This window comes from Azolla caroliniana, unplaced genomic scaffold (assembly GCF_043228905.1).
Source record: "Azolla caroliniana isolate FFs.n. ecotype wild unplaced genomic scaffold, voAzoCaro1.0.p SCAF_1, whole genome shotgun sequence".
In the NCBI taxonomy this organism is placed as follows: Eukaryota; Viridiplantae; Streptophyta; class Polypodiopsida; order Salviniales; family Salviniaceae; genus Azolla; species Azolla caroliniana.
In genome coordinates this window covers 8820350-8833247 of record NW_028230436.1, presented here as the reverse complement: position 1 = coordinate 8833247, position 12898 = coordinate 8820350, and the positions used below count along the sequence as shown (strand labels likewise).

General features: G+C 36.3%; 1 protein-coding gene across 1 annotated transcript; it reads left to right on the top strand.

Moving 5' to 3' along the window:
* The first annotated feature begins 851 nt into the window (after positions 1-851).
* On the top strand, positions 852-10367 carry LOC147868838 (putative 3,4-dihydroxy-2-butanone kinase). The gene is made up of 20 exons (XM_087323928.1): positions 852-988; positions 1479-1552; positions 3795-3858; positions 3999-4111; positions 4281-4328; positions 4423-4494; positions 4583-4669; positions 4776-4949; positions 5086-5169; positions 5271-5326; positions 5553-5683; positions 5813-5905; positions 5979-6040; positions 6571-6714; positions 6785-6828; positions 6906-6989; positions 8831-8904; positions 8994-9106; positions 9186-9281; positions 9902-10367. Exons 1-20 carry the CDS (start codon positions 952-954, stop codon positions 10025-10027), a joined length of 1776 nt encoding a protein of 591 aa, XP_087180054.1. The 5' UTR covers positions 852-951; the 3' UTR covers positions 10028-10367.
* The last annotated feature ends 2531 nt before the right edge of the window (positions 10368-12898 follow it).

Here is a 12898-nt window from a genome sequence, read left to right as displayed (position 1 = left end):
CAATATATTGTTCAATTGCAGCCGTAAAGTTATTAGACTCCACTTTACATTTCCTGACTTTACTTCAAAACAACCATCGCCGATCCCATCACTTGAATACGATGTGTGATATGGTCCATAACTCTCAAGGCACTCGTTCTTTGTCTCCCTAGATAATGTATACAACACAATATTCAAGAGAGGAGATAAACATACCAAGGAGCTAGGGGAGAGGCATCGATTTCGTTAAAGTCTCGGGTGTAGGAAGAGAACGGAAAAGGAATATAGAGAAACGTAAAGAAGAAGAAGAAGACGAAAGAACAGAAAACAACAAAGAACGTGGAGGTTGGATTTTTCGGAGGCCACACAAGGGCATGTTTGTTGTGTGCGAGGACCTCCCCCCCCCCCCCCCCCCCCAACACCTGATCCGATCATTTGAAAATATACATACATACATATTATATATGTACATACATATTTTATATACATATATTATGGTTTAAGTGGTGAGTAAGCGTTTATCCGCTGCTTTTCGCTTTCTTATCCTACCCACAAAGTCTTAATTAATTAATTAGTTAAAGCCTAATCCAACAGTCAGTCCTTTCTTGTCTTCTGGTTCATGAGACAACATCACCATCCATCCATCAAATAAGAAAATATGTCTCTCTCTCTCTCTCTCTCTCTCTCTCTCTCTCTCTCTCTAGCAGTTCCTTCCCCCTTTGTGTATTTTTTCCTCACCTACCTACCGCCTTTTCGCCTCTCTCGTCTATGTATCTTTGTTTTGCTCTCTCTCTCTCTCTTCTTTCTTTTGTTTCCCTCTGCAGTCAGTAGCTATGGTGCTCCTTTAACTTGCACCTGCACCTGCTCCCTCTCCCCCCTCCGCGCGTTGTCTTTGTCGCAGTCTCTCACCTCTCTCTCTCTCTCTCTCTCTCTCTCTCTGCATACATACCATCATCATCTCCACCTAACGGAATGTCCTCTGTCAAGAAGCTCATCAACGATCCCAATGGTAAGTCCCTCTCCCCCCCCTCCCTCCGTTTCCCTGTCTCTCTCCGTATATGTCATTGTAGTTCTCTCTGCCATTTCTTTCTGTTCCTTCTTTTCCACATACGGTCATACACTGTCCAGGTGGTTTTGTATTTGTCATTCTTTCTTTCAGTGATTTTTTTTTTTTTTTTTTTTGGTCATGAATGATCCCAATGATAAGTCTTTGTTTGTTCGTAAACCTCGGTGAGCCTCTCCGCTTCTCCTTGTCTTCCCGTTCTTTCGCTGTCATTCTCTCCTCCTTTCTCTCTTCTAAGAAGCTTTCCATTCTTCTTTCCGAGGATCTCTACTTTCTTCCTTACAAGAAACGTCTCGTTATTGATTTCAGCAAGCTTTTACATTTCCATTCCTTTCTTCCACATGCTGTATTGTATATACAGCGCCAGACGATGTATTCAATCTCTTGCTCATCAAAAGCTTTTGAACTTGCTTTCTGCACGTGGTTTCTTTTGTAGATGTGGTCACTGAGCTCATCGAAGGTATGGTCGAAACTTATCCGAATCTTCAGTATCTAGATGGGTTCCCAGAGGTACTTTGATCTCTCTCTCTCTCTCTCATTAATTTGTAGTACTTGCTAGACCTGAAAAGAAGCAATTTCCTCAAAGACAGAAAACACACAAAAGTGCAAACATGCAGGTTTTGTATATGTTTGGCGTTTTACTACAAGAGTCTTAAAAAGTTTAGGAAATGAATGCAATATGCTGACTCTTATATAACGTTGTCGTCCTCATTTGTTTATAGAAATGCAATAATGCTAGCTAGACCTCTTTCATTATTTCTCTTGTTCTCGTATTTTGTTTATAATTATAGCTAGGTCTGCAAAGAAGTATCTTCTTCATAGGAAAGAAGCAGGCGACAGTGCAAATATGTAGACTTTGTATGTGTTCGGACAGGATTTTTTTAAAATTTAGGAAAGAAATACAATATTCTGAACGTATATATAGTAGTTCCCATCCATCTCGTTCTGGAAGTTCAAGAATATTGCCTTTGCTCTTTCTTTCGCTCTTTCTGTCTCTCTCTCTGTAGTTCCATTTATCATGCCAGATAGACTTGAAAAGAAGTACTTTTGGACTAGAAAAGAAGCACGTCAGATTACACATATGTAGATGAAATGCATTAAGTCACGTCAAAATATATTTGGCAGCTTAGTTGGATAAAATTCATAATTCCAGGAATCTAAAGAAGTCTTTTAGTCTGTCAAAGGATGCATCGCATCACAGATATTTGAGAAGTTGTATGTGTTTGGCCGTAGGTTTGGTAAAAGGTCAGGAAAGGGACATGCATATGTGCAGTATTTTCTCCGATTAATGCATTGAAGTCTGAACATTGATGTGATTGAATGGATTTCTATGTGTTTCCACACAGGATTCATAAAAGCTCCTCAAAAAATGCTGTATTGCAAACACTTCTACAGTACTTTCCTGATGTAATGCATTAAATTTTGTGCTTGTATGTGATCAAATGTCAGAGTGCTAGGTATGCGAAAAAGTATTGCTCTGTTATTGAAGCATGCACCCCACAATACAAATATACAAGATTTTTGTACGTATTTTGACCAGAGTTTTCATAAAAGGTTTAGATAAAAAAGAAATATTTCAAACAAACCTACAGTATTGCATAAAGTCACATCAAGTTTATTTGATTGCCTTTATCATCTCATGTAAAAGCTTGGTTAAGGAAAGCACATACTCCTTTTCTGCTATAAAAGGATGCACACCACAGACCGAAATATCTGGATTTTGCATGTATGTTCAGTCATCATGAAAACCATCAAACTACATTATTATCTGGATTTTGTACGTATATATTATTTAAAAAATATCTACAGTATCTGTCTCCAAATAAGGCATCAAACCACCTATGTGTCACCTGTATGTGATGTAATGGTTCAATCGGTGAACATTCATAATGCTAACCAGACCTGAAAAGAAGTATTTTCTTTGCTATGAAAAAAAGCACCCTAGAGTACAATGTGTGGAATCTGTATGTGCTTGGCTACATGATTCATAGAAGTTTTTCCAAATAACGAGTAGTGTTTAGACTTATCAACAATACATGCATAGAATCATGCACCGTTACATGACTGAATGGACAATAAGTAGAATCTGTATGTGCTTGGCCATGTTCTGTAGACGTTAACAAAAGAATAGTGTTCAGATGTATCAACAGAATACATCCATGAGCATGATATACCTCGCCCTCCACAATTTACCAACCTTGATGTTGCAGCACCATTATCATTGATGATTATATGGCTGTCTCATAGCTTTGTGTTTCAGCTCATGCACAAACGAGTGCTACCAACTAGACATTCATGAACCTTAGGTTATCATTCTAAAATTGTGTGTATAAGGTTCCCAAGGAGACATCACTTCCATGCACCTCATCTGTGCACATTACATACCACCGCCTTATAAATGATGCAATAATCGGTTAGGGGCTAATTAAAAAGGTGTTTGCATAATGGAAGGTTGGTAATTGGTACCAAATGAGGGGAGGTAAGATTTTGATTATTGGAGTAGGAAGAACATATCTGTAATAACATAGAATAACTTCCCTTGTAACATTTTGATGTTAACCTCCTCGGTAGTGAAGTTGCCTGAGGAGGAGGATTCCCTACCTTACCAATATTCACCATTTGTGTAGTTCTCAAGTCATCCCTGCTCATAGTAATGTGCACATTGTTGGTTTCATTAATATGTTCTAGAGTGGAGACGTTTACAGACATTATTTTCGTATTAAGAATGTCTCAGTTGCTGTTATTTTTGCAGGTGAAAGTAGTTCTTAGAGCTGATGTTTGTAAAGGAACCTATGATAAGGTGGCAATTGTTTCAGGTAACTGTTTTAGAATGCACTCTCTTACATGTATAATACTCATGTAATATGTGCCACTTCATATACAGTTTTTTGCCACCTTTTATGCTTTGCTTCCAAGTGAATTTTATTGAGGACATGAAGAATTAAAAAATAACCAGGAGGTGGTAGTGGACATGAACCTGCACATGCTGGATTTATTGGGGATGGAATGCTCACTGCTGCAGTTTGTGGTGATGTTTTTGCATCTCCTTCTGTAACTGCAGTCTTGGCTGTAAGTACTTAGATTTGCAACAACCATCAGTCAATTATTTTTACTATTTATGAATTGGTAGTTGATTTCAAAATTGTTGGCATTAAGACTTTCGTTGTTCACCTTCGTTATCAATAAGATGAATATATTATGCGTATATGAGGCAATAATTGTCCTACTCAAAGTGCAGGCAATTAGAGCTGTTACTGGTCCTCCAGGATGTCTTCTAGTAGTGAAGGTGTGACATTAATATCTGGTATTCATGAAATAATTGCAATTGTGTTTGTAACCAAAGGTATTTAATATGGTATCTTTCTTGGGGGTTCACGTAGAATTATACTGGTGATCGTCTAAATTTTGGTCTAGCTGCTGAACAGGCAAAGGCAGAAGGTTTTAAAGTTGAGGTAGAATGATCATTACTTTTATGTTCAGATATATTACACATTATTATCACTCAAATTTTCTAATTTAATGGGAGACCAATATTGGTAGATGGTAATAGTTGGCGATGATTGTGCACTACCACCTAGAGGAATTGCAGGACGCAGGGGTCTTGCTGGTACTCTATTTGTTCACAAGGTTAGTATTTGATCCAATCTTTGGCATGGATTATCAGTTGAAATCATCATCGTTTTTGTTTTCGTAAATCCTCCATTTCATGATTGAGCTGATGTGGCCGAAATAGGTTGCGGGAGCCGCTGCTGCAGCAGGATTAAGTCTTCCAGAGGTGACTGCAGAAGCTTCAAAAGTGGCAGTGTCTGTTGGCACAATGGGTGTTGCTCTTTCAGTCTGCACAATACCTGGTCAAGTTGCATCAGATAGGTTGGATTCGGGAAAAATGGAGCTTGGCCTTGGAATAGTAAGTTTCTATTTTATCATTATATGTTGAGCATTTTATGACTTGGTATAATATGGTTACATTGTTACTGTATTCTTTCACATTTCCTCAAGAACAAATTTGTTTTCATCTCAATCTAGTAGCATTGACCTCGCAGCATGGAGAACCTGGAGCTGTAGTCGTTGACATACAGCCTGTTGATTCTGTGGTGACCCTTGTTTTGAAGCAGATTCTTTCAACGGTAACTTGAACCTACGAAGCTAGGAGCATTGAAGAATCCAATTTAAGGCACATAGTTTCTCAAAAATCTATGTTGGATTGTTTGGTATTGGTCTTTGCTAGGAGATGCAATATGTATCCATAAAGCGTGGGAATCGAGTTGCTCTTATGGTGAATGGGTATGTGTTTGATAACTTCTTATGAAAACCACAAACACCACATTCTTTTTTTTAACCACATTTCCTTTTTTTATAACCAACAAACCCCAAGTTGGAAATTAAGTCAACACAGTCACTTTTGGACATTGAGTTTGTTAGCTACTTTACAAAAGTTGTAGTTTCATTTGAAAATGATTTTAAAGCTGTGTGAGGTACTCAATGTTTTTATTTCCTGTGGTAACTATAGGCTAGGGGCAACCCCTCTCATGGAACTAATGATTGCAGCGGGAAAAGCTGTTGCACAGCTCCAGCTAGATTATGGGTTGGCTGTTGAGAGAGTCTACACAGGAAGTTTTATGACTTCACTTGATATGAAAGGTAAACGTTCTTTGCTCTTTGGGATTTTCATTTTATGGAGAAAAAGCATTCAGCGAATGGCTACAGTTTTTATCCTTGATTGTGATGGATGTGATATTTATCACCTACCTTTTGTTTATATATCTCTAGGTTTTTCCCTTTCTATTCTGAATGTTGATGATGCAATACTGTCACGGTTGGATCATCCAACTAGGGCTCCAGCGTGGCCAGTGGGTGTTGATGGTACTTTCTTATGGTTCTCAGACTTTTATTATGGAATGTTTATAGTTTGTTTTAACTTTAATTGCTTCACCAGGACCTCGACCACAGACAACAATCCCTGTTGATCTACCAGAAGCTCCATCTACACTTCATGTGGTATGTGATGGAAAATTATGGAAATGTATAGTGAGTTCTGTTGTAGTATTAAAAATCCCAGATTTTCTACACTTTTTGGAGCCATGTTTGTGATTATTTTTAAATAAAGCATATGTATTCTGACCAGTGACAATTGCCAACCTGAGTGAAAGACATTTTAATTTGTAGTGCAAGATAAATGTATGAAACTACATGAAGGAAAAGAAGCAGTAAGAATAAAAGAAGAGTAAATGAATCAAAATGAGTCACCAAACCAGTGCACATTGAAAACAGGCACAGATTTATATTAAATAAATACTAACAGAAGCATAAACCACACTAAAGTGCATAGTGTGTTTCAAATTTTGTTTTGAGTGATAAAAAATTTCACCATTGATTCATACAGTCTTGAATTTGCATCTTTATCATTTGATATTTATTCCCCAAAGTTACTATAAGCTGGTCATGTGGTTCTTATATCTTTTTTTTCCAACTTGTAAGCAGTATTAGTTTGAGAAGCCTAGAATAACGCATGATTGTTTATTTTGGAGGTGCCATGCCGACCACTAGAGTTAAACCAACAAGGCCAAGTTCTAGAGATGGCAATTCAGGCTGGTGCTGAGGCAATTGTGAATCTGAAAGATGAACTAAATGAATGGGATAGTAAAGTCGGGGATGGCGATTGTGGAACAACGGTAAGCTTTGACTTAGTTTCCTCAGTGATTGAGCAAGTGTGATAACATATTCTCTTGTGGTTCTTCTCAGATGTGCAAAGGTGCCGTTGCAGTCCTTGAAGATCTTAAGCAGCAGTAAGTAATATTATTGTAACTGTTTCAAATATTTAAGATAAATAAAAAGTATATCAATGTAATTTTCTTATTTTCAGCTATCCTCTGAATGATGCTGCGGCAACAGTCAACGAGATAGGCATATCGATACGGAGAGTTATGGGTGGCACAAGTGGTGTAATGTAAGTATCGAAACCCTGTGCATTTGTTTCCCAAGAAAAAACATTCATCTACTCATCAGCATTTCAAATAACACAAGCCTGATGTTTTAGAAGGATAGAGACAAAATTGGGTATGGTTATAGGGTGAAAAGGGCAGTGCTCCAAATGTAAGAAAGGGCACATTGTTGCTCTGACATGTTTCCAGAGGATCTGATAATAATTTTGTGATACAAAACCGTAGTGATGACTGTCCATGCCTCCTCTATTTCAACCAAAAAAATTTGGCAATACAAAAAGTGGTTCACACTTTCATCTGAATTAATACTCGCATCATTTCACGAGAGAAGGTTTAGCATTAGAACTTTCCAAGCTATTCTGGTACATGTCATTCTTTCTATTGATGATGGGGTTTTATTTTTCTCATCTATGGAAAAAGTATATTACAGTATAGGTCATGAATTTGAAGACATAATGAACCAAGAATATTGCTCACTTTTTGGTCTATGCACCAAAATTTGATGCATAATTTCTTGAATTATGTGAACTTTGTGCTGATGTATAATCGTAGTGTAAACTTTTGATCATTGAGTGCAAACTTTCGATGCAATGATTTAAACTTTGTATATAATAATTAAGTGTAGTATCCCCACACAAGTTTTATTGAAAGGAACCTGTAGTATATTTCTTTACATGGTATCACGCTCTTTGCAAAGTTGTATGAAAGGCTTTTTCTTCATGAAGTCCTGATAGCCATTATTGCAACAAATCTGTTCACAATCATTGATGAGAGAATTGCTGTCTCTGTTTTTTTTCAGCAAGGTTGGAATTTGGAGGTGAGGTATCAATAGGTTTAGGGGATTTAGCCATAATCGTCAGTTGTAGATCCATAATGTGATGTGCATCTCCCTGGCTGTTTATCGATGTTATGATTGAGATGATTATGTGGCTGTCTTTATTAGCTGTTTTGTTCCTTTGGGCACATGCGTTCTTCCATGTTATGCTTGTTCTTGTCCGATCTTCCCTCATGGTTTCTTTCCTTGCTAGGAAATGCTCCTGTATGACTGCAATTCTTTTAGTGTCTAATGCAAAGCGTAGAAAGTTTAGAGGCATACAGTGTACAAATTTCTTTCTGGTCCTCATCATTTTGAAGACTGCACATCCTTAAGTGCTTGATACTTTCTCACCTATGTAATGCTGAAGGTAGTGAATTTGTTGTGCGGATGCCTCTTTCTGAGATTCTGTACTAAGATTCTGAAATAGAAAGCTCATACATTCCATAAATTTGTTGTAATTCCCAAAATTAAGTTTAGAGTGATATTTCCAAAGTAAAAAATGTCAGCCAAAAATGTGTTGTAATTAGCACTATCAGCAATAACATTAACAAGCTTAATGATGGAAACAACAGGCCCTGCTAGTTTCCTTGTTTTGAACATATCTATTTAGTCAGAAATTGTAAACTTGATTCATAAAATGGAAAATTGAGCAAAGACAACCACACTGTACATGCACTCTTGCATATTGTTTGGGTGGTCTCATAGAGACATTACATATTTATACACTCCTGGATATTGGTTTATTATACAGTCCCTTTTTCCATGTCATGATAGAAATATTAGTCATCATTAAATACAGAATTAGAAGTCATGTTGGCTGTAATGCTAAAATATCTTAAATTGTTAAGATAATGATCAGGCTACTTCTGGTCGAGATTTAACGTCCTTCATAGATTTACTATGAACTATTTATCATCATTATAATTGTGAATAATATTTCATTGCTTATTGTCATTATCATAGATGGATGAGGAGTTTTTCATGGAAAAATATGAAGTAGATGTTGAAATTTACATGTCTTTATTTCAGATATGACATTTTCTGTAAGGCTGCATATGCATGGTTGAAAGAGAACTCTGTGACCAGTGTGTCAGCAGAAAATTGTAAGAACTGTTATTTATTCTTCTGCTCTTTTATGTTTCACAACTTTATTTCCTTCTAGCATATCACTGAAATATTGTTTCTCAATTAGGGGCGGATGCTCTGCATGCAGCTATCTCTGCTGTTAGTAAATATGGTGGTGCATCCCTCGGTTATCGAACATTATTAGATGCTTTAATACCTGCTGCAACGTGCCTTAAAGAAGTTAGTATGAACATTAATGTAATGTATTTTTTCATTGAGGTTTGAGTAGGGTTAGTGAATCAAAGTTCCTTCCACCCAGAAACTAGAATTTGGCGAGGATGCACCAAGAGCATTTCTTTCTGCATCAGATGTTGCTTGTTCTGCTGCTGAATCAACAAAAGATTTACTGGCTCAAGTAAGTCAAATTTACATCTGGTGCCTATTGCAAACAGACATTTTCTATAATCCAAGATTTATAAACTCGCTTTTCACAAGCATGTTTTAATCATTGTTCGTAATTATGTGTTATTTAGTCACCATTACACCATTAACTGTTTTCTTATGTGTTCCCACTATCTTAGTTTTTAATTATCCCAATCAGTTGCTTGGAGATGAAGGTTCTGTTTCTTTGTTGAACTTTATCAAGCGAGGTTTGAGACATAACCTTTTTTTTTGAGACATAACTTTGACAAAGCTCCAGCAAAAATCAGACAAGACAAAAAGGCTCACCGGGCAAATTTCACCAAATAAATTTTGGAAATGCTTTCAGTGTTCCTTTATTTCTCCAAATCCACCTAACGTTCAGCTATTTTCCCAAACGTTATTGGTCAACCATCAAGAGAGTAGTAGGATTAGAAAGCGCTTGGGTGTTTTGAGGAAATCAAGAAAACTCAGGAGTATTGGGGAAATTAAATTCAGTTGTCTTTCAGAGTTTTGTTCAATAAATGATCTCTCTAGGAGCTATGGGGTATATTGTCGGTTAATGCTATTCCTAGTGTTTTTCATGGATGTTTCTGTATCCTTTGTCTCTTTTAGGCAGGCAGATCCAGTTATATTTCAGCCGATGTCCTGTCAACCATCCCTGATCCAGGTGCAATGGCAGCATCAGCTTGGTTTCGTGGAGCAGCTATCGCAGTTGCAAAGTTCTATAAAGTTTTGTAATGATGAAGACCATATTTGTTCAGGAAGATTTTTTTCCTAACTTCCCAAGATCACAATTATTTTCAAGTACTCGTCTGTTCAGTCATGTACAAATGAGAGGTGTTTTACTTGTGGAGAGGATTGCGCAGTTTTTGGCATTCTTGAAAATTTATAACCAGTTGTGAATCTGATTATTTTCTAGGAATAAAGTTGTAAGGAGCGTATTGATAGATTATTTGTTTACCAACGGGCAAGGAACGGATTTTGGTTGGAAACCCTTTTTCAAAGTGGTAATATAAACATCTAACTATGTATATCCTTGTATTGTAAACATAAATTTAAAGATAGTGATTTGGATGAATGCTGGTAGCTGGGCAAAATGAATGTATCCTTCCTTCATGAAGTGTGGTTGTGTAATTTTGTTGTCGACAAACATGGCCTATTTCTATCATTTCTTTATTGTTCGATTTCTTTATAATGTAAACAATTAATTTAAGTATAGATGATTACTATGCTTATACATGTATTTGAGCTCTATTTGGATGGTTGGGTAGTGAAACCATGTGTATACTTATGTTTACAACGGTGATGAAAGTAGTTTTAGATGCTAGAAGAACGCAAAGTGATCTCCTCAAATAATCACATTTCTTTTGCCATTTTTAATATTCATGCTCTTTTGGACACCATGGTGCATGCGTCCTTATTTGTTTTCTAGCCTCTCAACCAAAATACAAATAAGGTCACTTCGAATATGGTAGGGGGTTGGCTGCCTATTGCAATTATGCAAGGCACAATCAAGTGGGGGAATGTATATTGGTTACCATGGCAGGCCTCAGTTGATAGGTACGAACGTCAAGAGGAGGGGATGACTTTGGTGATAAAAGTACAAGAGATTTTTTCCCCATCATTGACAATATCCACTCAACTCCTATTAGTGCCAAAGCTCAAGTTGTGTTGGAATTAGTCAACCCAATAACTCTTTGAATTCTATGGAAACAACAATAGACGAGTCTTCTCCAACCAAACCGTGCATCAATTAATGTTAATGCTTGAGATATGGGTGACGTAGTCACTCTAAAGAGCCAATACGATTGTCGATGACCTCACGGGTGTATCCGATGGAGTTGAAAGACAACGATTAACCTTCATCCAACAATGGTCGTCCTCTCCCTTTCTTGGGTTAGTGGGCATCCACATAAGATGGAACTATCGTGTTTCTACAGGGATTTGTATATAACACTCTCATTTGTAAAAATTTATAACTAATGGAAGGAGTTTTTTTTGGAAAAAAAGAGGTCACTCCCACCTAAATGTTTTCCCATTAATCACAAATCCTACTAAATGGATTCATCCCTTAAGAAATTACAATGCATTAGTTGTTCAACTAAGTAGCACATGGTGTCCTTATAAACTTGGGTCACATTCAAATCATGGACAATTCATAAAGACAAAGATGCAATGAATAAATGAAGAAAAATTAGTGAGTAGTTCATAAATTATGGTGGATTAGGCAGGTAAGACCCATTTATATTTCATGTATTTATTATATAACACGAAATTAGCGAATATGAATTTGAGACTCATAATTGCAAGAATGATAGAATTTTCATTAGGAAATGATATAAGGTTTTGTTTTGATATTCTGAGTCAAGTATATTGAGTTGCGATCAGTTGGCATAATCCATAGATTTACATTCTCATTCATTAATGTGAAATCTTGTTGGCATGTGTTTTGTATGTTTCTTGGAGTTGGTATGAAGTTATCATTGCCATTGGTATTTTAATACTTTGGTTTGAGTAATTTTTACTCTTTCTTATTTTAAACAACAAGCGCTTCACAAGTTTTTTGATTGTTTGCGAATGAATGCTAAGGTGTTCCCACTTTTTTTGATATTGTCACTGCAAAAGAGAAGCATTAGGTGGAATTAATTATGTTCAATCATCTAGAACTATTGATAGTCTAGCATGCATACTTCTATCCACATGCCTATGATGTGTAACCATGTTTTGTATATATACCACACATGCTTGCACTTAGTTGGTAATCATGGGCCTTCTAATTGCATGTGTAGAATAATCCCATCAATTAGAATCTTTATTATGTTGAAGGCCAAATCGATATGCCTAAAACACATGACCTTTCTAGGAGATGTTGCATTGAAGTCTCATTGAACATAAATAATATGCATGGTAAAGAAAAATTGTACATCTTATGCACAATTTGGAGGTGTTACCATTAGTCGCAAACTATTAACAAATCAAAATCAATAATACAAAAAATGAACACTATATTGCATACATATATTATACAATTTCAAATCTATGTTCTTTGCAACATTACGCTTGTGGGTTGTTCAAGTGTTGGGCAATGGTTTCAATGTTCTGTTCATTATAAAATATCTACGTAATGTTCGTTTGGGAGTGTGCATACTAAAACTTTCGTGATCAAAATGTCAACATTGATATTGACATTTGTTTTCACAATACAATGAGTGAAAATGACAACTTTGGATGTTGTGCATGATTAATCCTTCTTGGATCGATGTATCTATCGTTACTTAATTGGAGGAAAACAAATGTTATTGAAAACAAAACTGGAAATATAACTCAAGATTGACAACATCATAAGTATCTAGTGAAGGAGGGTGTGATCTTATAAATACCATATTGGTGGAATGAAAGAAATCATGGAGAAAATGTAAACTAGCTAATTGATTGAAGGCTTAACAATCTCCAAACAAATACCTTAGTTTTAAGTTTCAACTAGTCAAGCAAGCAAGGCAAGTAAGGTAGAACAAAAAAAACTATTCAATATATTCACCTTGTTTTGTTTATGTCGAGTCATCTCTAGAGTATGAAGAGTAATCATTTCATTCTTATTTCAGGATAATG